At 37.8% G+C, this 19,155-nt stretch overlaps 1 protein-coding gene and 1 pseudogene across 1 annotated transcript; both read right to left on the reverse strand.

The window, feature by feature from the left end:
• LOC122290988 overlaps positions 1-15,599 on the reverse strand; it is a 28,128-nt pseudogene extending 12,529 nt beyond the window's left edge.
• A 15-nt stretch (positions 15,600-15,614) lies between these two features.
• Positions 15,615-16,565, reverse strand: LOC122290989. The gene has a single exon (XM_043098644.1). It carries the CDS (start codon positions 16,563-16,565, stop codon positions 15,615-15,617), a length of 951 nt encoding a protein of 316 aa, XP_042954578.1.
• Between the last annotated feature and the right edge of the window lie 2,590 nt (positions 16,566-19,155).

Raw genomic sequence — 19,155 nt, forward strand, 5'->3', positions numbered from 1 at the left:
CCCCGGTAATAGGCGGCCTTTTCCACTACACAAATGTAATTTTTGTTTTTTTATGTTTTTAGATTTCCTAGTGGGGTAATTGGACCTATAAATGTGTGCCTACCCACACTTTCACAAGTCAGCCCTTACAACTAGTCTACCTAAAGGATTTTTTTTTTTTTTTTGGATCCCTGGCTTGTCCCTTTTCTCATTTAATTCATTTCAGATTTCTTCCTAAGCCATTAGGATATGGTTCATTAGAGTCTCAAACAATTGAAGTGTAAATCAACCAACAATGACTCAATGTAGTCTTTCTAGGCCTTCCTTGTGTGTGTTTTAGCAAAACTTTTAACATCTTTCCCTTGGTTTAACAACTAAATAAAATGGATAAATACCTCTTTTGACATATACTCTTTTTTGCACTACATTCCATATGTCCCATGACCTCAACAAATCTAGTGGACCAAAATATGTCTAAGGCATGCAAACAGAGAAATAAATTCTCTTTTACCCCCCAACTAGATTGTAGCATTGTCCTCAATGATGCAAGAGAAACGAAAGAATTTACACAAAGAGAGCAGTTAAGGGGCAAAATAACTAAAAGAAGAACTGAAAATTCATAGAAAAACTAAAGGAAAGAGGAAAAGGAAGTACCTGGATAGCTTTGAAAGGAATGCAGCCAAAATAAAAAAATAAAAACTGAAGAACAAAAGAAAACAATGAAAAGATATGGATAGATCAAGAACCATCAATTAGGATCAAGCAAATGTAGAGTAGATTCCTCAGGTGCAAAGTTAGAAATAAAAGGCTTGAGCCATTGACCATTCACCTTAAAAATGTTACCATTGATAGGATTCATTATCTCTATAGCACCATGAGGAAAAACAGTTTGTACCACATAAGGCCCACTCCATCGAGACCTTAACTTACCAGGGAACAAGTGTAACCGAGAGTTGTACAAGAACACTTTTTGATTAGGCTCAAAAGTCTTACGTTGGATGTGTTTGTCATGGAAGTTCTTCATTCTTTCTTTGGACAACTTAGAGTTGTTGTAGGCATCCTTCCTCAACTCATCCAACTCAGACAACTGCAATTTTCTCACACAACCAGCTTTATCAATGTTAAAATTGCATTGCTTAATGGCTCAATACGCTCTATGTTCCAACTCTACAGGCAAATGGCAAGCCTTACCATACACTAGTCTATATGGAGACATGCCCAAAATGATTTTAAAGGCTGTTCTATAAGCCCACAAGGCATCAGACAATCTCAAAGACCAATCCTTCCTGTTTGGGTTAATTGTTTTTTCAAGAATGTTTTTAATCTCCCTATTTGCTAGTTCAGCTTGTCCATTGGTTTGAGGATGATATGGAGTAGAGATTTTGTGATGGATACCATACTTCTTCATTAAGGCCGAGAAATGCTTGTTACAAAAGTGGGTGCCATTATCACTGATTATGGCTTTGGGCATGCCAAACCTTGCAAAAATGTTTTCTTTCAAAAATTTTAAAACAACTTGATGATCATTAGATTTGCAAGGGACTGCCTCAACCCACTTAGAAACATAGTCAACAGCAAGCAAAATGTATAAATAGCCATAAGAAGAAGGAAATGGTCCCATAAAATCTATCCCCCAACAATCAAAAATTTCAATCACTAGTATGGGTTGCGTAGGCATCATATTTCTCCTAATGATTCCTCCTAATTTCTGACAAGGTTCACAAGTTTTACAAAAACTAAAGGCATCCTTGAACATAGTTGGCCAATAAAATCCGCTTTGAAGAATTTTGGCCACTGTTTTGTGGGCTGAAAAATGCCCACCACAAGCTTCCGTATGGCAAAAATTTAAGACACCAGAAATTTCATCATTGGGCACACACTTCCTAATGATTTGATCTGAACAATACTTGAAAAGGTAAGGATCATCATAGAAGAACAATCTCACCTCATGCATGAATTTCCGTATATCTTGAGCGCTCCAATGAGGCAGTGTTTGTCTTGTCACCAAGAAATTTACTATATCAGCAAACCAAGGTAAATTTTCAACTAACATAAGATGGTCATCAGGAAAAGAATCAAGAACAGGTGTCGGTTGTTCAGTTTCAGCAACTGTGAGCCTGGACAAATGGTCGGCTACAACATTCTCTACTCCTTTCTTGTCCTTGATGATAATATTGAACTCCTGGAGTAAAAGTATCCATCTAATCAACCTTGGTTTTGCATCTTTCTTTGTCAATAAATACTTGAGAGTTGCATGGTCAGTAAAGATGACTATAGGAGAACCAAGAATATATGCACGAAAACTTCTTTAAAGCAAATACCACAGCAAGTAATTCTTTTTCAGTAGTAGAATAATTTTTTTGAGCAAAATTCAAAATTTTACTTGCATAGTAAATGACATAAGGAAGTTTGTTCCTACGCTGTCCAAGAATAGCTCCTATAGCAAAATCACTTGCATCACACATGATTTCAAAAGAAAGTGACCAATCAGGAGGTTGAAGAATAGGAGCAGTGGTTAGCAAAGTTTTAAGCCGACAAAAAGCTTCTTGACACTCAGGTGTCCAATTAAATTTTACATCATTCATCAATAGCTTACATAGAGGCTTAGAAGTAGAGCTAAAGTCTTTGATAAATCTCTTATAAAAACCCGCATGCCCAAGAAAAGATCTTATGTCTTTTATTGACTTAGGTGTAGGAAGTTTAGAAATCAACTCAATTTTTACTCTATCTACTTCAAGTCCTCTAGATGAAACAATATGTCCCAGAACAATGCCCTGTTGTACCATGAAATGGCACTTCTCCTAATTAAGTAGCAATTGCTTCTCTTCACACCTGGCCAAAACAGCTTGTAAATTGGTTAAGCAACTCTCAAATGAATCACCAAATATAGAAAAATTATTCATAAACACTTCTAGGGTGTTCTCAATCATGTCACTAAAAATGCTAAGCATGCATCTTTGAAAAGTTGCTGGTGCATTGCATAAACCAAAAGGCATTCTCCTAAAAGCAAAAGTACCAAAAGGACAAGTAAAGGTGGTCTTTTCTTGATCCTCTGGTGCTATTTCTAATTGATAGTAACCGGAGAATTCATCTAAGAAACAATAAAAGGCATGTCCAGCAACTTTTTCTAACACTTGATCAAGAAAAGGCAAAGGAAAATGATCTTTCCTAGTGGCGGCATTCAACTTCCTATAATCTATACACATGCGCCAACCAGTAGGAATCCTCGTAGGAATCGATTCACTTTGTTCATTTTTAACAATGGTAAGCCCGGATTTTTTTGGAACTACATGAATAGGACTTACCCACTTGCAATCCGAGATGGGGTAAATGATACCCACATCAAGCAATTTCAACACCTCACCTTTAACCACTTCCTTCATTGTGGGATTCAACCTTCTTTGCATTTCCCTAGAAGGCTTTGCATCATCTTCTAAATAAATCCTATGGGTACACTCTAAGGGACTTATACCTTTTATATCAGCCATTGTCCAACCAATAGATTTTTTATGCTTCTTAAGCACATCTAGCAATTTATCTTCTTGTTCACTAGTTAAGTGAGAAGAAATTACCACAGGGAAGGTGCTTTGTGGTCCTAAGAAAGCATACTTCAACTCCAATGGAAGAGGTTTGAAGTCCAAAGTTGGGGATTGCTCCTCCGAAGGCTTGAGGGTTGATGTCAATGGTGGAAGTTGCTCAAATTTTGGCCTCCATGGTGGTGTAACTTGCTGACCTATTGAGGAAACAAGAGATGAGTTATTATCAAATATTTTCAAATCTTCTTCAAATTCCTCTAAAGAATCAATAAGTTGAAAGTAATGTGCAGAATTTTCATCAATGAAATTTTCCAGCAAATTCACTTCATGAACTTCTTCAACTTCTTGTAGTTGCCTGCAAAGATTAAAAATATTTAGCTCCAGGGTCATATTTCCAAAACTCAACTTTAAAATTCCACTTCTACAATTTATGAGTGCATTAGAAGTAGCCAAGAAAGGTCTTCCTAAGATAACAGGTGCTTGGAAAGTAGAATGATTAGTCAATTGCATGTCGAGTACGACAAAGTCTACTGGATAGTAGAATTTGTCTACTTGAACCAAAACATCTTCCACAACACCCCTAGGAATCTTAATAGACCTATCAGCCAACTGCAATGTGATAGAAATAGATTTCAACTCACCCAATCCAAGCTGAACATAAACATTATAAGGCAATAAGTTCACACTTGAAGCTAAGTCTAATAATGCTTGGCCTATTTTTGAGCTCCCTATCATGCAAGCTATGGTAGGGGATCCTGGGTCCTTGTATTTGGGAGGAGTGTTGGTTTGGATAATAGCACTAACCTGCTCAGTAAGAAAAGCTTTCTTTTGCACATTCAATTTTCTTTTTACGGTACATAAATCCTTTAAAAATTTAGCATAGGTAGGAATATGTTGAATAGCATCTAACAATGGTATATTAATCCTAACTTGCTTAAAAATTTCAAGAATTTTCGTGTGATGCTTATCTTTGTGCAAAGGGGCTAACCTTTGAGGAAAAGGTGCAAGTGTAGTGCTTGGGACACTTTCAGATTTCAAAGGATCATGTTCCTCATTTTTAGAAGGAGGTTTAGAAGTGTTACCATTCTTTTCTACCTCTTGAGCTGGAATGCCAATCACCTTACCACTTCTCAAGGTTGTAATAGCCTTGACTTGCTTGACATTTGAATCTCCTGCCATATTTTGAAATTGGTGGTTTTGACCTTGGGGATTAAGCTGAGATTGTGCAGGAAACTTCCCTTTCTCTTGAGCACTCATGGTTGTAGTCAACCTTGTGACTGACCCACGAATCTCAGCAATGGCTTGTGAATTTTGATTGCTGATAGCAGCTTGGCTTTGCATGAATTGCTGAAAATTAGTGGACAGCTGCTAGAAGTTGGTGGATAATTGCTGGAAATTGTCTTCAAGGTTCTTTTTTTGGGCTGGCACCATGTGGTTGGCATATTGAGATGGTCCTGGACCTCCTGGGGTAGTGTAGGGTACAATTTGTGAAGGACTAGCTATGTTGGGTGCAGGTAAAGCAGCTTGATCACCTCTCCAACTGAAATTAGGATGATTTCTCCATCCCGAATTGTAGGTGTTGGAATAAGGACCTGAAAAAGATTTAGCAACCATATTAACAGCATTAGATTGATCCAAAAGAACTTCTTTAAAAGCTGGAATGGTTGGGCAATCATTAGTTGAATGCCCTTGGCTTTCACAAATATTACAGTTCAAGGTAATCTGAGGTACAGCTTGTACTTCATTCACTTTCTTCAGTTCTATGGTTTCTAATTTCTTAGAAATCATAGCCAACCTAGCATTCAAATCATCTACTTCTCTCAGATTATATTTCCCACCCCCTGAAATTGTCCTTGAACTTTCCGACCTATTATAAACATCAGATGTATCCCATGATTGTGCATTTTCAGCTAGATAATCAAAATATTCAAAGGCTTCCTCAGGTTCTTTGTTAGCTCCATTACACATGGTCTCCACAAATTGTCTCATTTTTTGCTGCAATCCCTCATAAAATCAGTTTGCATGGGAAAAAATTTCTTTAAAAAATCAGTTTGCATTTCTTGCCAAGTCCCAATGGATCTTGGTCTTAAGGAATTCAACCATGTCTTAGCCTTGTCTTTTAAGGAAAATGGAAACAGTTTCAATCTTATGACCTCATCAGTGCATGTTCTATCCACGAATGTGGAACACACTTCTTCAAACTCTTTGATATGCAAATAGGGGTTTTCAGATTCTGTACCATGAAAGTGTGGTAACAATGGAATCATCCCGGGTTTGAAATTAAAAGCATTTGCATTAATAGGTAAAATGATGCAAGAAGGTGTGCTAGTCCTAATAGGCTGCAGATATTCTCTAAGAGTCCTGTTTGGATTATCCAGTTCCCTATCATGATGCTCATTTTCAGCCCTGATACTATCAGTGTCTGATGATGATTCAATAGAAGATGATGCAGAGCTAAAAGATGTCAATGATTCTGTCCTAAATAGTCGAGATGTATGGTCTCTAGTCCAACCAGTCAAACAAACAAGAGCAGATAATCAAAGAACACGAAAAATAAACAGAGAGAAGGGGAAAAGATTAGATGTCACCCAGGCTGTGAAAAGGTTCAAAGCTTCACAATATCCTCTCAGCAGTAGAGGAATGCTCTAATAAGCACCAGTTGTCCCCGGCAACGGCACAAAAAATTGGACTCGTGGTGTAATGTGCTCCCAAGTGTAGAAGTGTCAAGTTGTATCAAGGATAAGTCCAGAATCGTATTCCATAGGGACAATGGGTTATCAAAATGTATAAGAGATTTGTGAGTAACAAATGAATTAAGTATGAGAGATGAAAATAAAATTCAAATGCAATGCAAAAAGATAATCGAAGTTGAAATTAGAGTTTCTAAAAAGAAAAACAAATTAACGAACACTTGGGTTGGGTATGAGGCTCTCTTTATTTTGGATTCTAAATAATTTTCTCGATTAACAACCCAATCAAGGCATTGATAATCGGAAGATAAAAAGATAAGCTCAAGATTTGCAATATTTTCCTAAGGGATTTTCTACTTTACTAGCCGAACACACATTAACAAACAACTGAGAGAGGCCTTGATATTTCTAGCAATAAAAAGTAATCTAAGTAAACTCATATTAAAAATTAAAGAAAACACTAACATAGAATAAATCTTAAAATGCAAAATAGATGATCTATAAAATACCCAACAGTTCAAACTGTCAAAGCTCAAGTAAATAAAACAAATCAAAACTAAATAAATGAATAAAACTTAAGAAAATTAAATGAAGCTTAACGCTGCCCAACTGAAATGAAAAGAACAACAAGCCAAATTTACTAACAAACCAAATAAAATGAATCTGTATATAAAAGTTTTATCTAATCCAAAGAAAATGAAAAGTAAAGGTTGAAACAGCCGCCACAAAAAATGAAATAAAATAAAAACAAATAAAAATAAAAGAGAGTTCCACCGTCTGAAATGAAAGAAGATTGAAGAAAAATGAATATCTACCAACCAAGAACTTAAACGAACAGAAGACGCCGACTCAAATCTGTCCGTAAAACGTAAACTGTAAAACGTAAGAAAGTAAACTTAAGAACTCTTCTACCACCGAACGAGAAAAAAAACTAAAACTAAAAAAACAAGTTATGAAAAAAAAAAAAACAATCAACCATAGTCTAGAAAGAAAACCACCGAAAGAAAATAAATTAATCTAGCCGACTTCACTCCAAACGAAAAGGGTAAAGAAGTAAAACTAAGCTACTCCACTGCTACTACCTCTGTCTAAAAATGAAAAAGAAAGAAAGAAAAATAAATTACTCTGCTGCCTCTAGCTAAATGGAAAAGAAAAGAGATCATCATCTACTATACTATGCTGCCGAATGTAAACCAAAAGAAAGCTATGAAAATCTACTGCTAACATCCAAAATAACAAGCAAGCATAAAATAAATAAACTAGATACCAGTCGCCTCTCTTAACGAGAAGAAAAGAAATAAACTTCAAGACTACCTACTGCAATGAACGAAAGACTCCAACGAAAAAAAACTTCCAAGCTCAGCTACTGAACTGTCCCTCCTCCCCTTCGGTGCTGCTGCTTCCAGCTAAATAAATAGCTGATTCCCTGCTGTTGTTGCTTCCTGTCCACATGAAAAAGAAAAAGAAATAAAAAGCTCTGCTGCTGCACGTTCAACTTCCATGTGCAGAAGCAAGAAAGGTGAAGTGAACAGCTTGTCTTCCAGCCATGTGCTTGGTTCTATTTATCTTGCAATGGTCAGCACGTGTGGTGTGCTGCTATCCGAAGGCTGCTGTCTGCTATAACTTGCTGCGTGTGTGAGCTGGTGTTTTGTCCAAAAGCTGCTGACTGCTGTAACGTGTTGCGTGTGTGAGTCTACTGCATGTGTGAATCCGAATGAGTTTGTGGGTTTGCATTTGTATTGCATGTTGCTCTGCATGTGTGAGTTGGTCCCACGTTTTCTGCATGTGTGCATTTTGAATGAGTGATGTCCAAAGTGGTCTTTTTCTGCATGTGTGATTTCTCTTCTCCTGCTGTAGCAGCTGCTGCACATCCGAGTGATCTTGTTGCTGCATGTGCTATGTCCATTTCTTCTCTTGCTGCTCTGCGTTTGCATGTGTGCATGTGTGAGTCCGAATGAGTGGTTGCTGTCCGAATGATCTTTTTTCTGCATGTGTGAGTTGGTGTGATCTAAATGATGTTGCATTTGATCTCTATTAGATCAGATTCCATAAAACCATAATCAATTTCTCTATTTTTTCATAGGTCCCATTCTTTCTTTCCTTCCATAAATGCCCTACAATATATAAATGAAATGATATTATAGTTTAATTATTTCAAGGGCAAATATGAGACTTTGATGTGCAAAAAATATTGGCATCAATTAATTTGACATTCAATATTAGAATTTGATGCATAATTAAGTGTTCAATCCTTATTTGATAAAATAAATCAGTCATTTAAACAACTTAATTATGCAATTCTAACCCTTTATTAGGTACCGGGTCTTAAATCTGGTACCCGAATCAGGTTCACCCGGGTTTTAGAAACCGGGCACCGGCCCGGATGTTTTCCGGGCCGGTGCCCATAACCGAAACCCGGTTATCCGGGTTCCGGACCGGTTGCCCAGCCCTGACTTTAACCCCTCGATCAATCTCATCACTTTGGCACTTCATTATAATCTCCCATTGATCTCTCTATTCTAGGAAAACCTAACCCTAAAGTCCCCAGCTCGTCGCCGCCTCTCTCCCTCTTCTTTTGTCGGTGTAGCCTCTCTCTCTCTCTCTGTGTGTTCTCGTGTCTCTTCCGTTCGTGACCTCACCCTCGTCGTTGCTGTCCTTGTGTGTGCCTCTACCACTCATTGCCGGCTCCTTCTCCTAAGTCCCTCACCCTCTGCCTCTTACCCTCTACCTCTTGGTCTCTATCTTTCATAAGTCCCTCACTGATCTCCAAATTCGATGGTGTCTTTGCTTCTAGATTTTGGGTGATTTTGTTTCTAGATCTTTGGTTTGCTTCCAGATTTTGGGGTTTGTGATTTCGGTCATTTTGCTTGTTGGGTTATTTGGTTGTAAGTTTGTTATTTGATGGTTGTGGATTTGATTTTGCTCTGACCTCGACAAAGTCAAAGCAGAGTCTACAGTGGTCAAAGTCGAAGTTGGAATTAGGGATTTCCAACTCCAATTGGGTCAGTGCTTAGCCCTATCTTAAGGTACGCAAGATCATCCGAACATAAGGGTACTACTACTACCCTACTATGAAAGGAAGTACCACTAGAACAAAAGGGTAAGAAATTGTTATTTGGCTTACTACGCTTCTATCGTTAGGATCATGAATGTATCCTACAGGTCCTAGGATGGGTTATAAAATGTTTATTTTCAGGTAATGGCAAAGCTAAATAAAGACAGGGCCCAACTTGTTTATTTTGAACCTATATTTTGGAACTTTCAAAAAGTGAAGTTTTAAATTTCGTTTTGGTGATCAGTTTGATTTAAGCACTAAAACAAAATATTTTGACACAAATATATTCCAATGTACCGTTTTGGCATATTATATATATATACATATTTTCTAGCTAGATGTAAATGTGCATATAATACATATTATATATGTATATATATATGTAGAATAATTGATGATTTATAAAAATGAATAATAAAAAGGTAAATATATTAATGGTATTCTAAGATAATAATAAAATAGTCACAAACTTAAGTTGAGATACGTACACATAAAAGAAACAAAAGTCACAATCTTAAGTTAAAGTGAAGTGAAACATGAGATAATAATAAAAAAGTTACAAACTTAAGTAAAGAGCATGAGAGCTCACTTTATGAGTTAGATGTATTAATTGCTCATGTAATGAATGTATCGATATTACATCCAACTAGGACTGTTCATCCGGGCCAGATTTTTTTGGGGCCCGGTCCGGAAACCGGTTAATCAAGTTCCAACCCGAATTTGATTCAAGTCGAAACCCGCATTACAAAAGTCTGGACCAAGCCGGTCTCGGTGGTTATGAAACCCTGGTTCCAGATTTAAAATTCGGTACCCAGGTTCTATATATATATATATAACCCATTAAACAAGCCCTAACTCTCTCTCTCTCTCTCTCTCTCTCTCTCTCTCTCTCTCTCTCTCTCTCGCATCGAAACAGCAACCATCGCCGCCGGTGTTATTTGAGGCCACCGTCCACAACTCCATAGAAGCGTTTTCGCAACTCTCGGTACGTTCCTCTCTCTCTCTCTCTCTCTCTCTCTCTCTCTTGAGCATTTAGATCTTTTCTCCATGGGGGGAGGTTTCTTTCGTATCAAGAGTGTGTTGGGGAAGCTGAAACCCTAGCCATCGTTACCGGTGACTAGCAGAGGCTGCCGTTTGGCTATATCTACTCTTTTCTTTTTGGGTTTTATTTTTTCGCCCAGATCTATAACTTGTTATGTTGTGGTAGTGCGTGAGTAGTGTTTTGGTTGGCTAGATCGGCTCTTTTCTTTTTGGGTTTTATTTGTTAGAGTTTTGTTTAGCTTAGATTCTTTGTTGTTATTATTTTGTTAGTTGTAATTGTTTGGCTAGATCTGCTTTACCGGTTTGAAGGGTTGGGAGATGGGGAAATGGGCATTCTTTAAGGAGGCACGTATTTATGGACCCAAGTTCAAAACGAGTTTGATAAATCAAATATTATAGATCCTCCTGTCCATATAGCTGCCTTTATGTTAGGGAAATTGTATTTACACCCTAAAGGAGCTGACTGTTGTGCATGCCTACTACTTGTAGAAACCTATTATTTTTGTTCTTTCCAACCCAACTTCACAGTCTGAATGCATTGCCGAGGAGGCTTATACATGGAGTTAGGTAACACAAGCATGCTTGAGTGTTTTCATGTTATTCATGCCATATATCATATGTGCAACTTCTTTTTTCTTATATAAAGAATCTTCGATTGTTTTGCTTGAGATCGTTAAGCTATTGTTTCTCCTCTAGATAACCAATAATGACCTTTTTTATGTTTATTCATCTATTTTTCCTCTTGAGTTTTCTTCATTTTCATGGGTCCTACAGTAAGATAGGACTATTAGATATGTAATTTTCATAAATTGTAATTTTGTATTTTGTAATGTAATGTATAAATACCAAATAATGTAATATGTAGGGAATTACATTATATGTTGCATGCATTTTACATGATAAATATCGATTTTTTTTTTCATACATGCCAATTAGTTGTTTCTAATTTTAGTTATTTTTTACATAAAATTTATTTTCCCATTTTGATATATTTAATTATATTTTGGTTTTATATATTTAAAGAATTATGCTTTTCAGTATTTCTTTTAGAAAAATTGTGGTAGAATATATGCTTTTAGATTAAAAAAGGATGGGTTTGGGACAATGGATAAGACATAAAATTCTCATCTAATTTCATTTTATCTTATTTAAATTATTTTATTATTATTAACAAAATTTTCATTTTGTCCCACTTTTTAAACCTGCCTTGGAGACTTTAGGATACATGATATTGCAACATTTTCATGGTTTAATCTGTACCTTATAGTGGGCCGGGTAATAATTAGGGGCCCAAAAATGAATTTTCTCCGTCGAGAGTATCGTCGTCAACAGTTTCAGTCGACTGAATCAAAAGATAGAGCTGTAGTAGGGACGTCTTATTACATGTTGTTATAGAAAACACATTTTTTATATTGATGATACGACAAGATTTGATTTATAGGAGATTGTTTAAATTTCTAACTCGCACAAATGATCAAATATTGTGACATTAGCTAGGAGGCCTGTGGCGTTGATCAACTGCATGCAAGGTTTGCAAGCATAATTGTTTTTAATCTGGACAATGCTATGTCCACATACTATTCTTACAGAGAATCGTCACGATAAAGCTTTTTTTTTCTTTTTTTTTTAATTTTTTAAAAATATTTAACATTTAAAAAAAAAGTCAAAAATTTATTTAAAATATTTTCTTAATCATTAAATAAAAAAATAAAATGTGATTCGATATAAACTTTCGGTTTAAATGGAGTAGTATTTTCCTTTTAATTTCAGGACCTTGCTATGTCCACATATCATTTTTATAGATAATTTTTACTGATCACTTTAAATTTTTTTAGTTTTTATTTCTTATATTTTATTTCACCATTTTTAAAATTATTTAGATATTTTTAAAAAATAAAAATAATTACAAATTCATTAAAAAAATGTCTACTTAATCACTAAATAAAAATAAAAAATAAAAAACATTTTCGATAGATGATTTCGGTAGAAATCTTACGTGAATATAATGTTTTCCTTAATTCTATCATGTACGTTCGAGCCGTACATACATTAATTGAGAACTTTGTCGGCTCATGTCAGATAACTCAGACTTCTTTGTTTTTGAAAGGAAAGACAAATTCATTACTAAGATTGAATTAGTTCGTTACACACTAACTCATCCATAATGGATCTTCTAACCTCACTTGGGCCATCCTCCAGCCATACACTTTCACAAGAAAAATTTACTGCTAACTTAGCTGCTACATGAGCACTAGCATTTACAGATCTTCGGACAAAAACCAGTTTCCACACAGGATAGGCTGCCTTAAGCTGTCGAATGTCTTCAATTAGCTGGCCATCCCAAGAGTTGTCTTCTGTTTCTGAATTTACAGCATCAACCACAACTTTTGCATCCCCTTCAAAACATACATGCATCAAACCCAGTTCAGTACAGAAGACCATTGCTCTATGAAGAGCATGACACTCTGCTTGGAAAGCCGAGGTGACATTCCTCTTCGGTGCAACCAGACTCCCAATCAAAGCCCCCTCCGAATCCCTTACAACCACCCCTATCCCCATTCTTCCCCTATCTCTATCAAAACCTACATCAAAATTTGCCTTGTACCAAGGCCATACAGGAGGATTCCAAACCTGCCTGGAGTCACTAATATGAATTCTAGCTGCTGCCCCAGGAACTCCTTCCTGCACCTCCCTATACACAAAGTAATCAGCTTGTGCCTTAGCTATGACTGCATTCGGAGCCTAAAAATTACCATTGAAAACCATTTCATTTCTCCTCAACCAGATGCTATGTATGACAGTAGCAGCCAGCTCTAGCTCCTCCTGTTTTAGTTTCGTTCCCATCTCCTCCCACAGGGCCTGAAAATCATAGAAGTCTCTTCTCCATTTCCTGAACACGGAAATCCCACCCCACACATCTGCTGCAGCAGAACACCCCCAGCACACATGCACCACAGTTTTGGGTTCACTCAAGCAAACAGGGCAGGTATTGTCCTTCAAAATATTTTTCCTGAAGAGGTTATCTCTAGTTGGAAGAATCTTATTTGCACACTTCCATACCATCATCTTTACTTTGCCTGGTACCTTAAGATCCCAAATTCTTTTCCACTGCCTATTAGCAACCCCGCTGAAAGATGTACCACCCTCGTTCCTTTTCTGTAGAGTACACTCCAGCGCATATGCACTTTTGACTGAAAAAACCCCTCTAGCTGAGGCAGTCCATATTCTTCTGTCACTTGCTCCTCTATTGCTCAAAGGAATTGACATGATCACTCGTGCTTCCTCTTCTCTAAAAACAGCAGCAACAACCTCTTCTTTCCATGATTTTGTACCTTCATCAATCAGCACTTCCACTTTGATTTCTACATCAAACATGTTCATAGGGTTTTGAACCTGATAAGTCAGTGGACAAGGTATCCACTTATCTTTCCAGATGTTAATATTCTTTCCATTCCCCACCCTCCAAACCATACCTGCCTTTATCAACCCCAAGCTGCCCCATAGACTTCTCCACACATAAGAGGGTGAACCTCTTAGCTTAGCTTCCATTAGGTCACTTTGCTGAAAATACTTTTGCTTGAAGATTTGAGAGACTAACAAGTTCGGTTCCTTCAAAATTCTCCACAGTTGTTTTGCTAGAAGGGCTTTATTAAAACAGTTAAGGTCCCTGAAACCTAAGCCCCCCTGATTTTTAAAAGACCCCAAGAACTTCCATATTTTCCAGTGTATGCCTCTCCCTTCTCGTTTGTTATTCCACCAGAATTTGGCTAATAAAGCTTCAATTTCCTTTAGCAAAATATCTGGTAGCTTAAAAACACTCATGGCATATGCTGGTATTGCCTGAAGAACACTTTTAATCAAGACTTCCTTGCTTGCTGTTGATAGAAAACTTGTCTTCCAGCTAGTTATTTTCTTCCATATCCTATCCTTCAGACCTCTAAAAGAGTTGTATCTTGATCTTCCAACCACTGTAGGTAGGCCCAAGTACTTATTATAATTGTTGCACCTCAAGCCATTAACTTGTTGTAAGATAAAGTCCCTTGTTTCCCCTCTTGTGTTGGAGCTGAAAAATACACTAGTTTTTTCCTTGTTTAAAGTCTGACCTGAAGCTTTTTCATACCGAACCAGCATATCATAGATTATGTACCATTCTACTATCCTTGCCCTGCAGAATATCACACAATCATCTACAAACAGAAGATGATTAATCCTGGAACCACCCCTTGCTACTGCCACCCCCCTAATCTGTCCTCTACTTTCAGCATGATGAAACAAGGCACTTAGTCCTTCCACACAAAACAAGAATAGATAAGGTGATAAGGGATCACCTTGCCTTAGACCTCTTGATGGTATAAAAGACTCTCCCGGAGTTCCATTTATGATTATTGAATATGAGAAAGATTTTACACATTTCATCAATAAATCTGTCCATCTCTGTCCAAAACCCAGCCTTAGTAACATAGCCTCCAGAAAATCCCACTCCACCCTATCATAGGCTTTTGACATATCTAGCTTTATTGCCATAGATCCTTCTCTACCCTTCTGTTTTGTCTGCATTGAATGAAGAACCTCATAAGCCACCATAATATTATCTGTTATCAGCCTTCTAGGAATGAATGCACTTTGGTTCCCCGAAATCACCTTATCTAGCATACCTTTCATTCTATTAGCTAAGACCTTGGAGATGAGCTTGTAAACCACATTGCAAAGAGAAATTGGCCTAAAATCATGTACTGAGATAGGTGAGCTAGACTTCGGAATTAGAGCCAAATGTGTGTGGTTTAAATCCCTTGGTAAGTGACCTGATCTGAAGTAATCTAGGACAGCTTTTGAGATCTCAGGACCCACTATCTCCCAATGATCTTGAAAAAACCCTGCGCTGAATCCATCTGGACCTGGAGACTTGAAAGGAGACATCTGTTTTAGGGCTACCTCCACTTCCCTTTTTGTAAAATCCCTTTCCAACCCTTGTTTCATATCACCTGTAACTCTCGGTTCAATTCCCTGGATACATTGCTCAATACAAGCTGAACTAGGAGCTGTTGACTTATAGATTGCTATGAAGAGATCCTTAAAACCTGCAGCTATATCTTCCCTTTTACTCAACTCTGTCCCTTCCCCATCTCTTATTTTTGTGATGTTGTTCTTCTTTCTTCTCTGATTGACACAAGCATGATAGAATTTTGTATTTCTATCTCCCCCCATCAACCAATGCCTCTTTGCCCTCTGCCTCCATCTTGTGTCTTCTTGCTCCAACAAAAAATCCAGCTCTTTCTGTATACTTTTTTGTTCATTCATAGTACTGGAATCTGCTCAGCTCTGCAATTCACCCAAAAGCTGAGTTTTTTCCTTAATAGCTGTGTTTCTATCTCTAACCATATTTTTGCTCCAACTTTGAAGCCCCCTTCTTGTTCTATCCAGCTTTTTTAAAATCCTGGTCAAACCAGTCTCTCCTCCACTACTACCATGCCAAGCTGCCCCAACAGTCTCACTACACCCCTCTTCCTTACTCCAATTGGCTTCATATTTAAAAGGAAAGAAGTATCTGGCTTCTAAACACCTCTCAATACTACAATCAAATAGTATTGGGCTGTGGTATGAGCAGATAGTTGGAAGTGTTTCCACTGAAACCTTTGAGTAAAAAGCTTTCCACCTCGAATTGGCAAGGACTCTATCTAATCTTTCATTGGTAAAAGACTCATCTTCATGATGGTTGCACCACGTGAACTTGTTTCTTTTCCACCCTAAATCAAACAGGTTTCCCTCCTCTAGAACCTTTTTGAAACTTCTCATGAGATATTCACTTCTGTAATTTCCCCCTGCCTTCTCATTGTTATATAAAATCTCATTAAAGTCACCAATCACCACCCACCCCTCCTCACCAGGTTTGAAAGAAGAGAGTAGGCTCCAAGTATATTTTCTTAAAGAAGCATTCGGATGCCCATAAAAACATGTCAACAACCAACTAAAACTACTGAAACCATCTTTAACCATCACATTAAAATGATATCTTGAGAAATTTACTAACTCAAGTAAGTCTTTTTGTTTCCACATCAGAATGAGCCCTCCACTTCTACCAACGGCCTCGCTGACACAACACCCTTCAAAATTCAAAGACTTTGCAATCCTATTTGATCTCACATAGTTTAGTTTAGTTTCCATAATAAAAACCACATCGGGTAACTTCTCCTTCACTAGTAATCGAAGGATTTGAACTGTTCGGGGGTTCCCAAGCCCCCGATAGTTCCAGCTTATGATTTTCATTGCTTCTGTTGGGGCTGACTCGCAGCCACCACCTTCTCAGAATAATCATTATTCAAATTCAACAGGTCCACCACACCATATTTCTTTGCTTTCTTTTGAGAGATAGTGTTTGAAAGACTTACCTCTATACCTCGTTTGACTCCTTGGGATCTTGTAGAAATGGAAGTAGCTACTGGCCTTTGCTGCTCTCTGGCCTTCCGTTTCCATCTACGTGCTTCTCTCGGTATTAACAGCTTGTGCCTAGAGTTCGACCTTTCCTCCAATTCATTTTCATCCGAAATGACTGACTCCCGCAGGTTGGGCCCTTTTTGGTTTGATGTTAGGCCTAACGTTTCGTGAGGCCCATTCTCTATTTCTGGCCCAGTCTGGTCTTCAGTTTCCTTCTCATCTTCCCGCCTAATTTCTTCCCTCCTCAACTTTGACTGATCTTGTCCCCCCTGAACAGAGAGAAAATCTGCTTCCATCACATCTGTATGATTCTCACGATCTGCAGGCACCAAACCCTGATCGCTAGAGTCTATCCTGTCGCATCTAGTTACTCCGATTGTTTCCTGTACCTGATCTGAAAGAGGAATTGCCGGGCCTTTTCCCCGAGCCTCTGCCGGCCACTCTCTTGTTGCGCTGCCCTCAGGTGTTCCCTCCCTTCCCCATTCGCCATTTCTCCTTCTTTCTTTCGTCCCCTCACAACTTGAAAATCGCTGCTGGCTCATCCTACGCCTGAGACCTCTTTCAGCCCTAAGCCACGATCCGAATTGTGGTTTACCATCATTCTCATCTTCTCGATGTTCTCCTCTATTCACATTACAGCCCTGTTCTCCATGGAGTATCCACCCACATTGGTAACATATTTTTGGTAACATTTCGTATCTGAAATGAACCCAGTGTTTTGCACCTTCTAAATTTATAAAACGACCCCTTGCTATCGGTTTTCTGAGTCGAACCTCCACTTTAACCCGTAAGAAATTCCCCCATCCGGTGCCATCTTCCTCCACATCAACTTCCATTACTTTTCCCACAGAACTCCCTATTTGGTTGCCCCACTCCTTCGACATACATCCCAGAGGTAAATTGTGTATTTGTATCCAGAAAACTTATGTTCAAACACTATGTTCCTGGGTCTCATGACTCCCTCGTAGAGCCTAAGTAGAAACATGGAATTATCAAAAAACCATGGTTTGCCTTCCAAAATTCTATATAAGTCTGCATGTGTCCCAAAGGTAATGACATATGTGTTTTTACCGACTTCCTGGAAAGAAGCCTTTTTGCTTATCTTCCATATCTTGGCCATCTTGTTACCAATCGATTCCTTACTAACCACTCGGTCGGTACAAACCCTTCCAATTAGACTCTTCTCTCCTTTCCTATGTATACCTTCATTCCCACCCTCATCCACTTCCAACATCAACTCCTCCTCCTTTGTAAGTTTTAGATTCCTCCATAGCTCCTCTATGCCTTCAGTTCTGGGATTCTCACCCCCATTCATGGCTGTACTTTTTTTAAAATTGTTCCGAAACACCGACTAAGGAAGAGCTGAAAAAACTGGGTAACTTCACCTCTATTTTCGCTCGGAAGCTAACTTAGAGAGAAGACTAATAACTCAGACTTCTAAAGTAGCTAGATCTTTGATTTTTCTAACATATATTAGTAGTCTAAAGAAAACACATTAAACTTTTTTGAATTGTCCTGCAGTGGATAGACCCAACCACTTGCACAGTTACAGAAGCATTAATTAATATAGAAAGTATTAATTAATATTTTACATACAACGAGATCAGATATTTTAAATTTTTATTTCAGTCAGAATAGTCTGAACTAACAGAACATAATTCAAAACTATGAAAAAAGATTTCTTCACAATTTGCTGCTCCATAATCAATATTGAAGAGCTAATATTGGTCTCACCCAAATCAAGGTCTAAGGCCCATAATCATGTAAGGATAACTATTTAAGAAAGTCATACTGATTAATATAGGCTTGGGTGCCCTGCTTGTTAGGGGAGAATCCTCAACTCAGGGATATTCATAACATGATGATTAGATAACTATGATACATTAGGAATAAGCCAACTAATGTTTAAGCATTGCACGAACTTAGTCTGTTTATGGCATTTATCCAGTGGATCCCTAGGCCTATATATAAGAGTAACAAATAACTCTCTAAACATCTTATTGCATACTCTTGAATTATTATCCACAATTGTTACTGATTTAAACATCAGAGTTGTTACAAGCATAGTGCCACCTACATAGCGGCTTGCAGGTTAGCGATAATGTTCAGTAGTGGGACATGTCTTTTACAGTGGCATCGTATGTAGGATTTCGTGATCTTTGATTTCAGTTTTTCATTAGATGTCAACGTGGTTCCCTTATGTCGACTTTGATATGTTCTCAAGCAACTTGCGAACTAGAAACAATGCCTACTAATATGGAGACACGATTAGCAACAATAGAGGAGAAGCTAAAGATGGTGTTAGACGCTATGGAAAACTTGAGGAAAGAGAATGAAGAGCTGAAATGCAGCAACCTCGAGCTTAGTGACACTACCTAGCCCAGCCACAACGAGCAGGCAGAAGGAGAGGTGCATAGCAACA

Source organism: Carya illinoinensis, chromosome 13 (assembly GCF_018687715.1).
Source record: "Carya illinoinensis cultivar Pawnee chromosome 13, C.illinoinensisPawnee_v1, whole genome shotgun sequence".
Taxonomy (NCBI): Eukaryota; Viridiplantae; Streptophyta; class Magnoliopsida; order Fagales; family Juglandaceae; genus Carya; species Carya illinoinensis.